The following is a 15,831-nucleotide window of genomic DNA, read 5'->3' as shown; positions in this document are numbered from 1 at the left end:
TAAGTGGAGAAGTGCCCGTGCCCGCGTCCCGTCCCGTCCCGTGCCCGCGTCCCGTCCCGTCCCGTGCCCGCGTCCCGTCCCGTGCCCGCGTCCCCTCCCGTACCCGCGTCCCGTCCCGTACCCGCGTCCCGTCCCGTGCCCGTCTTCATGTCCCATCTTGTGTCCGTGTATCTCTGCTTGTCACAGTGTCCTTTCCCGTGTCCGTGTGTCCCTTCCCGTGTCCGTGTTTGTGTCCCTGCCCGTGCCCATGCGTCCCTTCCAGCGTCCGTGTCTAGTACTCTGTCCGTGTGTCCCGTCCCTTGTCCCTTATTGTGTCCCTGTGTCCCGCTCCGTGTCCATATGTCCGTGTGTCCCGCTCCGTGTCCGTGTGTCCCGCTCCGTGTCCGTGTGTCCCACTCCGTGTCCATATGTCCATGCGTCCCTGTGTCCGTGTCCTTGTGTCTCGCTGTGTGTGTCCATGCGTCCGTGTGTCCCTGTGTCTGTGTCCTTGTGTCTCGCTGTGTGTGTCCGTGTGTCCCGCTCCGTGTCCGTGTGCCCGTGTCCGTGTGTCCCGCTCCGTGTCCGTGTGTCCGTGTGTCCGTGTCCGTGCCTCCCGCCCCGTCCCGTGCCCCCGCTCCGGGTCCTCCGCGCCGCGCGGGGGCGCTGCGGGCGGCGGGTCCCGGAAGGCGGCGCGGGCCGGGGCGGGCGCGGGGCGGGTCGGCGCCTTTGTGTGAGCCGGGCCGGGATGGTGCGGGGCGCCGGGCGGGTAAGGAGCGACCCTAGCCCGTGACCCCCGGCCCCCGCAGGGCCCCCTGGCCGCGGCCCCGCCGCCAGCTCCGCACTGACCCTCTCTTACCCCTCCCCGGGGCCTCCCGCCGCCTTTCGTGCCTCCCCCCGGGGGCCCTTCCAGCCCCCTCTCCCCGGGCCCCACGGGGGTCCCCGCTGTTCCCTCCCCGATCTCCTCCCGTTTCTCCCGGAGCAGCTCCGGGACTCCCCGTCCTCCCGAGCCTCCTGCCCGCCCTCGCCCCCCTTCCCGCTGCCCCCCCAGCCCCCCATCCTCTGTCCCACTCTTTTCCCTCCTGCCCCATCCCCTCCGCAGGGATCCCCACGCCGCAGGAATTGCCCAGATGTTTTTTGGGCTGGGGAGCGTTTGCCTTTCAGAGCCTTCCCCGGGGCTTCATCATCCTCCTCCTCGCCCTCCCCAGCTGCCAGTGGTGTTTTCCCCATCCCTCTGCATCCCTGGGGGAGCAGCCCGTGCTCTGGTCCTTTGGTTTTTGCTGGGACAGGGGCAGCTGCAGCCTCCTCCAAACTCCCGCTCTTTGCTGCTTTCTGCGCTGTCTCAGACAGGGGAAGGCAGGGAATTAGGGATAGGGTAATTAAGGATAGAGTTCCCTGGGTAAATTTGTGAAATCCCGAGAGCTGTTGGGGCTTCTGTGAGCAGGACAAGGGGACAAAGGCAGTGGGACGAGTTGGGAGGATGCTGGAGGGTGCTGTGGGACAGGTGTGGTGGCAGCCAGGAAATCTGAGAGGTGCCACAGGCTCCATTTGAGCACACAGAAAATCCCAGGGGAATCCATCCCAGGGGAATCCACAAGGCTGGAATGCAGAGAATCCCACCTGGGAGCCTGAAGTCTCCTTGTGGGTACAGGTGGAATCTGAAGTGAAGGAATGAAGTGGCTGTGGCTGGAGGAGACCTAGAGGCAAATTCAACTGGCGTGTCCATCCTGAGTGACCTCTCTTTGGAGAAGAGCCTCATCCCCAGCTTGGGAAGAGGGGAGGTGTCTGGAACAGGCTGTGATTGGGTCTCAGGGTCAGCAGGATCTCTGTCCTTTCCCCAATAGCAGAGGGACCTTCAGGCTGCTGAGAGTCTGTGTCTTTTTTTTTTTTTTACTTTGCTGCTTTGCACATCCAGCCAAAAGTTGGTCTGTGAGGTGACAGCACAGGTTTAGTCTATCTCCAGCTGAATAGCTGCTCTGTGGCTCCTCCAAGAGTGGAAAATGGGAGGTATGACCAGAATAGTGTTGCTTTGGTTGTTAGATAACTTTTTTTTTGTGTTTCCCCTCTGCAGAGCCCCTTGCCCTGCCAGATCCTGCTCCCACCACGGATGAAAGCGTGAAGGCCGAGCTGACCAGGAGAAGGGACTCTTAAGCAGCTGCTAAGATGGGCATGAGGATCAAGCTGCACAGCACCAACCACCCCAACAACCTGCTGAAGGAACTCAACAAGTGCCGGCTCTCCGAGACCATGTGCGACGTCACCATCCTGGTGGGCTCCCGCTCCTTTGCCGCGCACAAGGCCGTGCTGGCCTGCGCCGCCGGCTACTTCCAGAACCTCTTCCTCAACACGGGGCTGGACGCTGCCAGGACCTACGTGGTGGATTTCATCACGCCAGCCAACTTTGAGAAGATCCTGAGCTTTGTGTACACCTCAGAGCTCTTCACTGACCTCATCAATGTGGGCGTCATCTACGAGGTGGCGGAGAGGCTGGGCATGGAGGATCTGCTGCAGGCCTGTCACTCCACCTTCCCCGACCTGGAGAGCTCGGCCATCACCAAGCAGCCTGCCCTGGCTGTGGGGGAAGGCCGGGCTGGGCCGCTGAGCAGCACCTCCTCAGAGCAGAGCCACTCTTTGGGAGACATCCGGAGCGGCGCGGAGCACTTCGGCCCTGAGCGGAATTACCTCCTGCACGGGGACATGGCAGGAAGCTACAAAGAGGATGACAGGAATCCTGTGGGTGAGGCCAGCCAGGCTCTTCCCCTGATGCACCCACAGCAGCCTCCCAAGACAGAGCAGGAGTCGGATCCGGGGCAGTTCGCTCCGGTTGCGGGTCTGGGGGTCCAGCCCAGCAGTAATGTTGTGGCACAGACCACGGGCAGCTCCTGCCCTCAGTACAAGGCCCAGAGCAATGGTGACTACAGCAAGGGCGGCTTCTTCCCCACTGACCCCTCCCTGGATGTCTCCACGGGGAGCAACTCCTGCCCCAGCAACAGCGACCACTCCAAAGAGCAGGGATTTGAGCAGATGGATGAGCTCCAACTGGAGGATCTGGGAGAGGCCGAGCTGCATTTTGAGGATGCTGGAGAAGAGCTGGTCCCGCCTGAGGAAGTGATTGAGCTGAGTGATGACAGCGAGGAGGAACTGGCCTTTGAGAGTGACAGCCGGGACAGCAAGGCCATGCCCTGCCAGGTGTGCAAGAAGGTGCTGGAGCCCAACATCCAGCTGATCCGCCAGCACGCCAGGGACCACGTGGACCTGCTCACTGGGAACTGCAAAGTGTGTGAGACCCACTTCCAGGACCGCAACTCCAGGGTGACTCACGTGCTGTCCCACATCGGCATCTTCCTCTTCTCCTGTGACATGTGCGAGACCAAGTTCTTCACCCAGTGGCAGCTGACGCTGCACCGGCGGGATGGGGTCTTCGACAACAACGTCATTGTCCACCCCAGTGACCCCCTGCCAGGGAAAGTGGCCGTGTTTGGGGGAGGGCCCGGCCCCGAGCTGGCTTGTGCTGCCTGTGGGAAACCTTTGGCCAAAGATTTCCACACGGTCCGGAACCACCTGCTGGAGCACGTGAACCTGAAGAGCCAGACGTGCGGTGTGTGCGACCAGCGGCACCTGAGCCTCTGCAGCCTGATGTGGCACGCCCTGTCCCACCTGGGCATCTCCATCTTCTCCTGCTCCGTGTGCGCCAGCAGCTTCGTGGACCGGCAGCTCCTGGAGAAGCACCTGGCCGTGCACCAGCATGTGGAGGAGGCTCTTTTCCAGTGCCACTTCTGCAGCCAGAGCTTCAAGCTGGAAGCTGCCTATCGCTACCACGTCAGCCAGCACAAATGCGGGGGCAGCCTGGACATCCGGGCGGGATTTGGGGAGCGCCTGCAGCCACAGGGGCTGCCCAAGAGGAAGCTGCCTGAGGAGTTCCTGAGCGAAGAGCTGGCGCTGCAGAGCCAGCCGGGGAACAGCAAGTACAGCTGCAAGGTGTGTGGCAAGAGGTTTGCCCACACCAGCGAGTTCAACTACCACCGGCGCATCCACACCGGGGAGAAGCCGTACCAGTGCAAGGTGTGCCACAAGTTCTTCCGAGGGCGCTCCACCATCAAGTGCCACCTGCGGACGCACTCGGGGGCCCTCATGTATCGCTGCACCGTTTGTGGCCACTACAGCTCCACGCTCAACCTCATGAGCAAGCACATAGGGGTGCACAAGGGCAGCCTCCCGCCCGACTTCACCATCGAACAGACTTTCATGTACATCATCCATTCCAAAGAGGCCGAGAAAAACACGGATAGCTGATGGGGCAGGGCGCCGGCGGAGGAGAGAGTGTTAATGGTGGAAGCTGTGGAGGAAAAAAAGGAGGAAAAAAAAAAAAAAAGTTTTTATTTAATGGTCAGGCATCATGGATGGAATACTTTTTTGGTTTTGGTTTAATTTTTATTTTTTTGGGGCCTTCCTAGGGCTTTCTAGATTGGTGGCGTTGTACAAATTAACAGCACGTGAGGTACATCACTGTTACAAGGAGTCTGTCGTGTTTACTTACCTCTGGTCCTGTTAGAGGCCATCGAGTTCTGTGCATTTAGCATTTCTCACTAGTTTTTGAGTCTAGATTCTATTTTTTTTTTAACCTTTTAGCCCACTTGACCAGGCTAACCCTGAGCTTGTCCACAAACTGATGCTGCTAAGATTTTCACACCTGACCTCAGTGGAGAGGGACAGAGCCAGAGCAGGTGCTGGACTCAAAAGGAAAGGAACAAAAGAGAAAAGAGAAAAAGGAAAAAAAAAAAAAAAGACATTCTGGGCATCCCTGGTGTTCTGCTGCTACTGCCAGGAGACGGGCAAAGTGTGCTCTGGGATCAACCATTGCTGCATTGCTGGGAAGAGGAGCAGGAAGCACCTGAGTGTGTAAACAAGGAGGGGTCCCAGCAGGGAACCAGGAGCAGGGGATTCACAGATTCCCAGGCCGTGTTTTCTCTGCTGTGGCTGGGACTCACTCGTGCCCTGAGAGGAAGAGATGAAGGAGCCACATGATGTCCCTGCAGAGCCCGAGTGGAGGTGGCTACGTGAGCACAGGCATCTCACATAGGACTGGAGAGGGAAGGAAGCAGCTCCCTGCTCCCTGGGAGGTTTTTTGTGGTGGCCACAGGGATCCAGGAGTCTCCTGGCTCTGCTCTGCCCCAGCCTCACTCTGTGCCCTGGGCAGATGAGTCAGGATGAAGCTGTTGCCTTAACTCCCTGGAAGGAGGAGGGACCCTTCTCCTGCCAAAGGGATCCCCCCTCCCACGCCCTGGATCTCCACATCCTGGATGTCTTCTGGTGGCAGATGTGTGTGGTTGGAGTGATGTGATTTGTTCATGGAGTGGGAGGACAGTGATGGCTTGGCCTCTCAGGCTGTGTGCTGAGCATTTCTGGGGACTCCCTTGGGTGTGGGGGGCTCTCCTGGCCATGGAGGGGGCTCTCCTGGCCATGGGTGGCTCTCCCCCTCTACATTTCAGTGGCCCATTTCAGAGGCTCTTCTGGGCATGGGGAACTCTCCTGCACATGTGTCAGGCTCTCCTGGGCACAGTGAGCTCTCCTGGGCACAGGGGTCTCTCCTGGCCCTGTGTCAGCTCCACCTCAGCATGGGGGGCTTTCCTGGCCACTCCTGGGGGTCTCTCCTGGCCACCCTGGCGAGCTCAGCTGGTGCCAACAGCGTTAACACTGGGAAGGGATGGATTAGCTGCTCCCTGTGTTATCCAGCTGTAGGGAAGAGGTGGGGAGGAACAGATTATTTCCAAGCTGGGACTGCCCTCGGGTAACTCATTCTACCTCACAAACAAGGAAGTGCTCGGGGCTCTCCAGCCTTGGTGGTCGTGGATCGGCTCCTGCGCTTCTGTCAAGTTTTGCTGTTACAAAACTAAACTTAACTAGTGATTTGCAAACCCTGGAAACTCACCCCACTGCCCCCTTCCCTGCAAAGGGACACCCAGGAAGGGCCATCCTGCAGTGGGGACTGGACTCTGAGAGCTCAGAGCACCCAGGGTCTCTCTTCTGGCTCTGCTGTGGCCTTGGGCAAGTCACTTCACCTCTTTGCCTCAGTTTCCTCATCTGTAAAATGAGGGTGGTACCTGCCGTGGTACTGACCTACCTCCAGGAGCAGGGAGGGGGCTGGAGCTTGGCTTTGGAGGAAGGGAGGCACCAGAGCCAAGGTCAGCTCTGGCTTGGCCTGGCTGCTGCAGCTCTGACTTCTGAATTCCAGCCTCGAGGTCCTGGGATCACTGTGGAGCTGTGTTGAGCTGTGTTGGGTTTTACAAGAAAAAGGGTACAGTAGTTTCACGAATACAAGCCGCACGGATTATAAGCCGCACCCCCGGTGCCTCGACAATGTTGCTGTCTTTGTCAATAGATAAGCCGCACCCCGAATATTAGCCGCACTTTCGTTCGTCGCGAGAATCCGTGCGCAGCTTTCACAAATTGGCCAATTAGTAACAGGATCGCGGCATAGCGGGCTTTACTGGCTCGGGGCGGGGCCAGGAAGGCTCGGCCCGCTCATGGTTGCCGACGGGGCCGGGTGGCCCAGCTCAGCGCCACGGCTCGGCGGGGCTGGCCGGGTGGTGCTGCCGCCGCCGCCGGGCTCGCTGGCCCCCCTCTCCCGTCAGCACCGCCCCGCTGGCCGCGTTCGCTCGCCCGGCTGGCAGGGCTGCCGCCGCCGGGCTCGCCGCCCGCCCCGCTGCCGCTTTCGCTCGCCCCGCTGCCGCTTTCGCTCGCCCTGCGCCGCGCCTCGCGAGCGCCGCGCCTCGCGAGCGCCGCGCCCGCCCCGCCCTGCGGCGCTTTGGCGAGCGGCGGCGCTTTGGCGAGCGGCGGCGCTTTGGCTCGGCGAGCGGCGGCGCTTTGGCGAGCAGCAGCGCTTTGGCGAGCGGCGGCGCTTTGGCTCGGCGAGCGGCGGCGCTTTGGCGGCGAGCGGCGGCGCTTTCGCTCGGCGAGCGGCGGCGCTTTCACGAGCGGCGGCGCTTTCGCGAGCGCCGCTTTCGCTCGCCCCGCCGGCAGGGCTGCCGCCGCCGCCACCAGGCTCGCCGGCCGCCCCCTCCCGTCTGCACCGCCGCCGCGTTTCCTCGCCCTGGCCGGCACTGCAGGCCCCCGCACCGCCGGGCTCCCCCACGCTGCTGGCCCCGATTATGCTGGGCTTCCCCCGCTGCCAGGCAGCCCCACCCGCCGGCCTTCCTGCTTCTGCCATGCTCCCCTGCACTGCTAGCCCCAGTTCTCCCGGGCTCCCCCGCCCTGCTGGCTCAGGCTCTGCCGCCCTCCCTGCCCCGCCCTGCTGGCTCAGGCTCAGCCGCCCGCCCCCAACACTGCTGGCCCCGCCTCTGCCAGGCTTTCCCACCTCTGCCGGGGCCGGCCGGGCTCCAGCTTGGCTTGGGGCTGCCGCGGGCTCTCACTTCCGTGTTGGCAGCTTTTAGAATTTTGTTAATAGATTAGCCGCCCCGGAATATTAGCCGCACTTCCGGGTTTCCACCAAAATTTTGGTCAAATTGGTGCGGCTTGTATTCGTGAAATTACTGTAATTTTGGGAATGGTGAGGTGCTCTGGGAAGTGTGGGAGCTGTTGGCACTTTGCTGCAGGCTCCTCTGAGCTGCTCTCTGGGTTCCAGGGTTTCTGCCATGGAATCGTGGGATGGATGAGGCTGGAAGGGACCATTGGGGGTCACCCAGTCCCACCCCCTGCTCGTGCAGAGTCCCCTCAAGCACGGAACTCAGGGCTGTGCCTGCTGATTACAGGTTGGGGACAGAGACAGGGACAGACACGACCTGCACTGCTCTGGAGGTGGCTGTGAAAGGTGTGAGGGATAGACGAGGCTGAGAGAGCCTTGAGACCCTCCTGGAATGTTCCAGAAGCTGTGGTGAGCTTCAGGGAGGGTCTGCAGCCCTGGATCTCACTAAGCTGAAAAGCAAAAGCCTTTTGTGCACATAAACCAAAAAGAAGAAGCTTTTACACCGAAACACCAACGGGCACAGCCAGCTCTCCTTGCTCCTGGCCCTGGGGGGGAAAGCAGGAACCCCCTGCTTGCTGCTGGCCCTGATCCAGGGAATTTCTGTTTGCCTGGGTTAAAAGGGATCATTCCCACATGGAACACCCCAAAATCAGCAGTGGAGGGGCTGCAGGGATGGGTCAGGACCTGCTGCTGCTGCTCCTGGGGTGTGATTCCCAGAGGGGTCACAGACCTGAGTGCTCCCCCCAGGAGGGTCCTGGGTGTTCCTGAGCCTTCAGGGGCTGGCAGGGATGTCATCCCTGTCCCCATCCCTGTCCCAGCCTGGCTGGAAGCTCCAGTTCAGTGTTGGGAGAGCCAGAGCAGTCACTCCGTGCAAGATTTGGTTCCTTTCCACCACCATGGGCAAACCTGGCTCTCTCCTGCCCCTGCTGCCCTTGGTGACTTTGAGGACACCCACCTACCTCCCCTGGGGCAGCCTGAGGTGTTTGCAAAGTGCTTTGGGATCCTGGGGTGGGAGAGGGAGTTGCAGAAGAGAAATTCTGGCAGCATCCAGGTCCTGGAGCCTCCTGGGGAGCCCAGACAGGGAATCCCCTCTGAGACCCCTGCTCTGAGCCCAGAACTCCCATCCCCAACACAAAATTCATTTTCCCTGTTCTCAGTGGATCCAGGTCTCATCAGAATAATTGAGCAGAAGAAAGAACAAGAGTTGAACTTGCTGTCTAACCTTTTTGTTAAGTTAATCGTAGGTACTGACCTCTGCTATTTAAGTGTTTACTATCTATTTGCTGTAAAGTTTTGTATATTTTGTAAACTTCCCCCCTCCAAATCGTAGATGTCTAAAATCGTTGTACATCGGGTTCTTTTTTACTCCATTGTTCAGCACAAAGTGTGTTTTTTATTTAGAATAATAAAATGGAAAACATTGACCTCTTGTAGCTGGTTTTTGATAAAACATCTTCCTTCCAGGAATACAGTAATTTCACGATTATAAGCTGCACGTTACAATACAGGGTGTGATAAAAGGTATCTATTCTGTCACCATCTGTTGAGGGTGGGGACAGTGATCCTTCTCTGTGGGAGATATTCTGTTAATGGGCCATCCATTGAAACCAGGCAGGGCAGTGTTCTTTATCTTTTCACAACCCATCCTTCCTCCAGCCAGTCATTTTCTGCTCATGGCCATTGAGTCCCACTGTGGGACTGATAAAATTACTGCATCCCATTGGGAGTTGCTCCAGCCAGGGGGAAGGGCCCAACATTTCTTACCAAGATAAAAACAGAGGTTTTGGGACACTAAGGGAGCCCCTTTCTCCACTGGACTCCAGAGGAAAACCAGATTTCTCCACATCACCACTGGACATTTAGAGGGGAAACTGCACCTTGTACAGGAGCACTGCTCCAGCTGAGCCACATCTGTCACTGCAGGAGGATGCAGCCACCATGGGATGGGACTGCTGCCAACACCCTGCCTGACGGGTGTCAGGTTGTACTCTGACTGTGTCAGGGTTTGGGGTTTGTTCTTTGTAGTGCTGTATTTCTATTTTAATATCCCTAGTAAAGAATTGTTACCCCTAATTCCCACATTTTTGCCTGAAAACCCCTTGATTTCAAAATTATAATAATTTGGAGGGAGGGGGTTTACATTCTCCATTTCAAAGAGAGGCTCCTGCCTTTCTCAGCAGACACCTCTCCTCCAAACCAAAACAGCAACTTCTCGTTCTTTGTCCATATATAAACTGCATCTGATTATAAGCCGCACTTCGGGTTCAGACCAAAATTTTAGTCAAACTGGTGCAGCTTATAATGGTGAAATTACTGTACCTGGGAAGCAGGTGAGGCCATCCCTGTGTTGGATTTCTGGCCTGGCTCCAGGACTGGGAGTGGCTCAGGAGAACAGATTGGACTTTCCTCTGGGATAGAGGAACAGGAGGGAGAGAGGGGTACAGCAGCAGGGTGGGAGCAGAGCCCACTTGTTGGGTTTCTGTGTCTGGATGAGATTTTGCTGTGCTGCCAGCGCTGTGTTTGTCAGGAACTGGAGCTCAGTTCCTGAGCTTTACAGCCTTGTCTGTAAAGACAAGGATTTACTGGAGTGGATCCAGGGGAGGCCACAATGGTGTGGGGGAGTCTGGAGCAGCTCAGTGAGGAGGAAAAACTGTGGGAGAAGGGCTTGCTTAGTCTGGAGAAGGCTGAGAGGGGATTCTATCAATCCATAAAAACTTCTCAGATATCTGTATAAATGTCTAATTGGAGAGGGGGTCTCATGAATCCATTACAGGTGGGTGCCAAGGTAATGGTGCCAGACTTTTCAGTGGCAGGACAGGACATTGAGCAAGGGCCATAAATGAAACCAGAGGAAATTCCACCTCCACATGAGGAAGAATTTCCTGTGGAGGTGGCAGAACACAGGAACAGGGTACCCCAATCCAGGTCACTGCATTGGTGACAATTTATTTGAGGCCACTCTGGCCCTAAGGTCTAGGGATGAAAGTGCAGAGAAATAAAGACAGTTAAAAATTAAGTTTATTATGTGAAATACCAAATTTTACATGTTTAAGTATCTTGAATGTATTTTTGCCTTGGTGAATGGCTGGTTGTGTATTTATCATGCATTTCTTCATTGGAAATGGGAGGGAATTAGCAAAGAGAAGCTCAGGATCAGGGAATGAAGGTGATGGGGTCCTGTGAGTGCAGCTCTCAGCCTGGGGTCTCACAGCCCCTGGGGTTCTGTGCTCACAGGTGTGAGGAATAGAGAAAGGGGAACAGCCTGAGCTGCTGTTCCTGCTGCTGAGCAGGGAATCCTGAGGAGGGGCTGGAACCTTCCCAGAGTTTCTGTTCATTGGGATTGTTCCCTCAGTGCTCATGTCCTGGGATACAGAGGAGCCTCCCTGCAGAAGAACCCTGAGATATTTTAGGGTTTTACCCCATCAGGGACCCCTGGAACTGGCAGAGCTTTCCCAGCCAGCCCCACGATAACCCCGTATCCATCCTAACCCCTGGTCATGGGCTTCTCCTGGGACATCCTGCTCCCACCCCTGCACCAGCATCCTGTCCCCAGAACTGCTTATGCTTTGCTTTTTTTTTTGTGATGTGTTCCTCGAGCAGCTCAAGGCCTCTGGTGGATTTATGGGCTCTGTCACCTTCCCCCAGCGAGGGCTCGACCTGCAGCACGTGACAGAGATCAGGGTTCAGACAAGGATGAACTTTCTCCGGATGCTCCAGTTCCTTGCACAGCACAAACCCAGCCCTTGCTCCAGCTCCAAGGTTTTCTGCACATGCTTGTGCTCCCACGGGGACTTTGGTGGAAGGGGAAGGGCTGTTGGAGCCTGCTGGAGTTGAAAAATGCACCCAGTGGTCATAAAAACCTGCCAGGGGATGCTCCAGAGGAGGCTGGAGTTCACAGGATGGAGGACCCAAAGTCAGTCTGGAGCAGCCCTTCCCAGTCAAACCCAGTTTAGCCATCACTAATTTACCACTGGGTTTGCAAAATTGCTCTGAAGGAGTGGCTGATCTCAAATCTAAACTGCTCCTCCTCTCAGGTCTGTGCCCTGCTCAGCCCCTGCAGCTGCTTCACCTTCATCTCTCAACAATCAGGCTCTGGACACTGCTGGGCATGGTGAGGGGAGGTTTGTGCTCCAAAGGGATGATTCCTTCTCTCCCACTCGGGATGGCACTCACCAGGCAGTGCCGTGCCGGGGGTCAGGGACAGTTTGGGGATGCCCATGACGGGGCAGAGCATGCACTCCAACCCCACAGCTTGGGGCAGGGTGGGGATCTGATCTCGGGGCTGAGTTCTGCCAGACACTGAGTGGGGTAACAGGCGTTATTATTGCAAAGGTTTCACTTGTCAAACAGGGAATATAATTTTATCTTATCCTTTCTTTCTATCTTATTCTTTCTCTGGAACAGTACTCCAGAGCCAAGATGTCCGTAGCTCCCAGCTCTCCTCAAACCTGACACCTCCTCCTGCCACGGGGAGGTGCCCAGCCAAGAAGGGCTGTGCCCAAGCAAATTGTGTCCTCAGCAACAGGAAAATCCATCCTGCTCTCCCCAGGGAGCCACCAGGACGGAGACTGGGAGAGTCCAACCCCCTTAGTTGGGAGGGCTGTTGTCCTTTGCGATCACTATGGAGTGCTGCGTGCTGGAGGAGTTGCCGGCGCCCTGCTGACCACGGTGGTCCTTCGGGATGTACTTGACCACGGCAGAGACGAGTTGGCTGCGGAAATTCTTGCTGAGGAAGTTGTAGAGGATGGGGTTGACGACGCAGTGGAGCAGCGTGAAGCAGTCGATGATGTCGTAGAAGAAGTAGAGGAACTGGGCGAAGGTGCAGTCCAGGACGATGTGGTTGCCCTCGAGGGTGAGCAGCGTCAGCACGACGTGGAAGGGCAGCCAGCTGAGCAGGAACACCCCGATGTAGGCGTAGATGAGCAGGCAGTGCTTGCGGCTCTCGGGCTTGGTGCGCCGGATGAAGCGCGCCGTCAGCGCGTTGAACACCGCGAGGATGGGGAACGGGATCAGGAAACCGATGGTGGTGGTGGCCAAGCTGACCGCCAGAGCCCACTCGTCGTAGGTCTCAAAAGGGGCCATGAAGATGCAGATGGGCTCCACGGTGTGGACCAGCTGCATGTGAGCCACCTCCAGGACGGGGATGGTGGCGGCCAGGACCCAGCTGCAGGCGCAGACCACGCAGCGCACGCGGTGCTGGTGCCGGTGCCAGAAGAGGGAGGAGCTGGTGAGGGTCACGTAGCGATCCACGCTCAGACAGGTGAGGAAGAAGATGCTGGCATACATGTTGGCGAAGTAGAAGTAGTGGGTGAAGCGGCAGAGGAAGCTGCCCCAGAGCCAGGTGTAATCCAGCATCACCTCCAGCATCCAGATGGGCAGCGAGAGCAGCACCCCCAGGTCAGCGATGGCCATGTTGATGATGTACAGGTTGACCAAGTTCTTGCTGCCCCGTGTCTGCCAGTTGACCCAGATGACCAGGAGGTTCTCCACCAAGCCCACCACGAAGATGACCAGGTAGAGGATGAAGAGAATCACCCTCTTGATGTTCTCATCCAGGCTGAACTCGCAGTAGGTGTAGGTGTGGTTGATGAGGTGGAACAGCTCGGTCAGGTTGTGGTAGTCCTCGTACTCGCTCGGGACAGTGCGTGTCTCCATGGGGCCTGTGGTCACCTCGGCCATCCTGGTGGCTGCAGGGAAAGGGAGGGCACTGAACTGGGCAGCCTGAAACACAGAGTATTTCAGAGTGTTTGTGTGGGGCTCCAAAAAATCTTTCTGGGGGCTTCTAACCCAATTTTTACTCCCACGGTGACTCCCTCAAAAGATGCTGTGTCACCCTCACATCCCAGGATAATTACCAGCCACAAACAGCAGTCACCACATTGTGGTGGCTGTTCCCTGTCCCAGAGTGTGACCTAGGGCACAGACAGGTGCCAGTGACTCTGTCCCAGAGACTCAGCTCCAGCCACCGCTCCCATCCAAGCCCTCCAGGCACTTGCCAAGCCACCCTCACTCTGCGGAAGCCATCAGAACGTCCAAGTAGGTGACAAAATTACAAATTTCAGGGAAATGCTGTTGACCTGAACATCCTCTTATTGCCTCAAGTGAGAGCTCCGATCCCAGCCCAGCTGCATCCGCACAGCGAAGGCGCTGCAGACCCTGTCCAGCCTCGTGCCTCTGGAAATGTTCAGAAGCAGCTGTTCCCTCGGGAATGCTGTGCCCTTCCAGTGGGGTCTTCCCGCTTCACTTGGAGCCTGGCAAGCCAGGACCAAGCCACAGCCGGGTGTCCCCCTTGAGAGAATCATCACTGAGGCACCCACCCACCCAGGCTGGCACCCACTGGCCCAAAAAACAGGGAGAGGCTGGAGCTGCCACCCCCAGGGCTCCTGAACCTGCCCTTCTGCAGGTCCTGAGAGGCTGCTGGGACTGAGGAGAGACAGAGGGAAGACGGGACAGATGGACGGGAGAAGGGAGAGAGAGATGGGAGAGGAGACAGGGACAGGAGAAGGGACAGAGATGGGAGAGAGGACAGACAGACAGGAGAAGGGACAGAGAGATGAGAGGACAGACGGACAGGAGAAGGGACAGAGAGATGGGAGAGAAGACAGGTGGACAGGAGAAGGGACAGAGAAATGGGAGAGAGGACAGATGGACAGGAGCAGGGACAGAGAGATGGGAGAGGAGACAGAGGGACAGGAGAAGGCATGGAGAGTTGGGAGAGAGGACAGATGGATGGTAAAGGGTGGACAGGAAAAGGGACAGATGGACAGGAGCAGGGACAGAGAGATGGGAGAGGAGACAGGGACAGGAGAAGGGACAGAGAGATGGGAGAGAGGACAGATGGACAGGAGAAGGGACAGGGAGATGAGAGGACAGATGGATGGTAAAGGATGGACAGGAGAAGGAACAGGTGGACAGGACCAAGGACAGACAAACAGGAGAGGGGATGAATGGCAAAGGGAACAGACGGACATGAGAAGGGACACGAGGGAGGAGGGACGGTGCTGGCTCACCGGCGGCTGAGCAGGGGCTGGTCGGGAGCGGGGGGATCCTCTCGCCTCCGCAGCTCTTGCGCTCTGGGCACGGAGCTCGGGTGGGCTTGGTGGCCGCTTGCTGGGCAGGAAATGACCGTCGTGGTGCAACATCCTGAGACAGCCCAGCGGGGGTGACATTTGACTGGGTTTCCAGCCCCGGGACTCGGCTCCCCTTTGATTTTGCCGCAGGGTGGGGACGGGCGCGGGGAGCCCTCGGGCAGGTGTCGGTGTGGAAGCCGCAGGTGCCTGAGGATGGACGGGGGTCCCCGAGGTTTCCATTGTCACCCTGCTGGGCTCAGAGGCTGGATCCTACCTGGATCCTTCTGTGGGGGAAAATACATCCCAGGTCCTGCCTGCCCAACGCTGGGAATCCTGCGGGGCTGGGGTGGGTTATAACAAGGTTATAACAAGGTGCCAAAGCTGTCCCTGATGCCACCTCGATATCAGGGTGAGCTCAGGGTTCTTTTCGGGGGGAAAGGGCTGAAAGTTGAGCTCTCCGGCCGGGCAGCGCTCCCGCAGGAGCCGATGGCAGATGGATGTCGCCAGAGAAGCACCTCTGGCCGGGCAGCAATTAATCACAGAGCCGTGATTGCCCCGCGGTCTGGCAGGGGAAGCGAGGGGGGCTCAAGCCTTGCCCCGGCGCTGAGGAGGGGGCTGATAGGCAGAAAATTTTGCATCGGGCTGCAAGTCCTGCGAAACAATTGCAGGAAATCTCCTTTTTTCTAGTGCAGCCAAGACTGCGGAATCAACAACTGGCTCGGAAGGAAGGCACGGGGGGGAGCGGGGAAGCACGAGGGCACTGATAAGTCGGGGCTCACAACAACAAGCCCAGCGCTGGTGACCCCGTGTGGAGGTACCAACCCCGGCAGAACCGGCTTCCAAACAGGAACTCGGCAGCTTCGTGCCGGCCCCAGGCACATTTTGGCACAGCTGGGCCCGTGGGGGCGGAGAGGGGCCGCTCTGCCATCGAGGGGCTGGGGGGCTTTACCCTACCCAAGCGGGAAGCTCTACTGGTTTTATTTAACTGGTCAGGAAATTTCCACATCGGCTGAGAGGGATCTGGGACCCGTCAAGGATTGTGCGGCGGCTGCTGATCCTGGTGGGAATAGCGAGGTTTGGGAGCAGGTTGTGTTTCCAAGCCGGCTGAGCAGCGGGGTTGGGACAAGCTCAGCCCCTTCTCCTCATCCCTGCCGCAATGCGTGGGGCGACCCAAGGCTCTCAGCACCCCAAATGTGTGCCCAGGAGCCTCCAGGCTCCCTGAGGGTCTGGAGAGGTGGGCTGCAGGCAGAAGCAGCGCTTGGGATGTGCCGTTCTCCCACCCCTTCACCTCCTTGGCAGCCGTCGCCGGCCCGCGGTGCTGCC

General features: G+C 58.1%; 2 protein-coding genes across 3 annotated transcripts; one reads left to right on the top strand and one right to left on the bottom strand.

Annotated features, from left to right (window-relative positions):
• The first annotated feature begins 682 nt into the window (after nt 1-682).
• ZBTB39 (zinc finger and BTB domain containing 39) lies at nt 683-6,333 on the top strand. Its single transcript, XM_033083424.2, has 2 exons — nt 683-745; nt 2,048-6,333. Exon 2 carries the CDS (start codon nt 2,140-2,142, stop codon nt 4,267-4,269), a length of 2,130 nt encoding a protein of 709 aa, XP_032939315.1. The 5' UTR covers nt 683-745; nt 2,048-2,139; the 3' UTR covers nt 4,270-6,333.
• A 4,162-nt stretch (nt 6,334-10,495) lies between these two features.
• Nucleotides 10,496-14,595, bottom strand: GPR182 (G protein-coupled receptor 182). Of its 2 annotated transcripts, none has more exons than XM_033083330.1 (2): nt 14,449-14,595; nt 10,496-13,159 (listed from the first exon to the last, which is right to left on the bottom strand). In XM_033083330.1, exons 1-2 carry the CDS (start codon nt 14,578-14,580, stop codon nt 12,026-12,028), a joined length of 1,266 nt encoding a protein of 421 aa, XP_032939221.1. In that variant the 5' UTR covers nt 14,581-14,595; the 3' UTR covers nt 10,496-12,025. The 2 variants fall into 2 exon arrangements, with proteins under 2 accessions (XP_032939221.1, XP_032939222.1); XM_033083331.1 differs by having other exon boundaries at nt 10,496-13,125; nt 14,449-14,502.
• Nucleotides 14,596-15,831: the final 1,236 nt, after the last annotated feature.

Source organism: Catharus ustulatus, chromosome 31, assembly GCF_009819885.2.
Source record: "Catharus ustulatus isolate bCatUst1 chromosome 31, bCatUst1.pri.v2, whole genome shotgun sequence".
Taxonomy (NCBI): Eukaryota; Metazoa; Chordata; class Aves; order Passeriformes; family Turdidae; genus Catharus; species Catharus ustulatus.
This window is presented reverse-complemented; position numbering and strand designations above follow the sequence as displayed.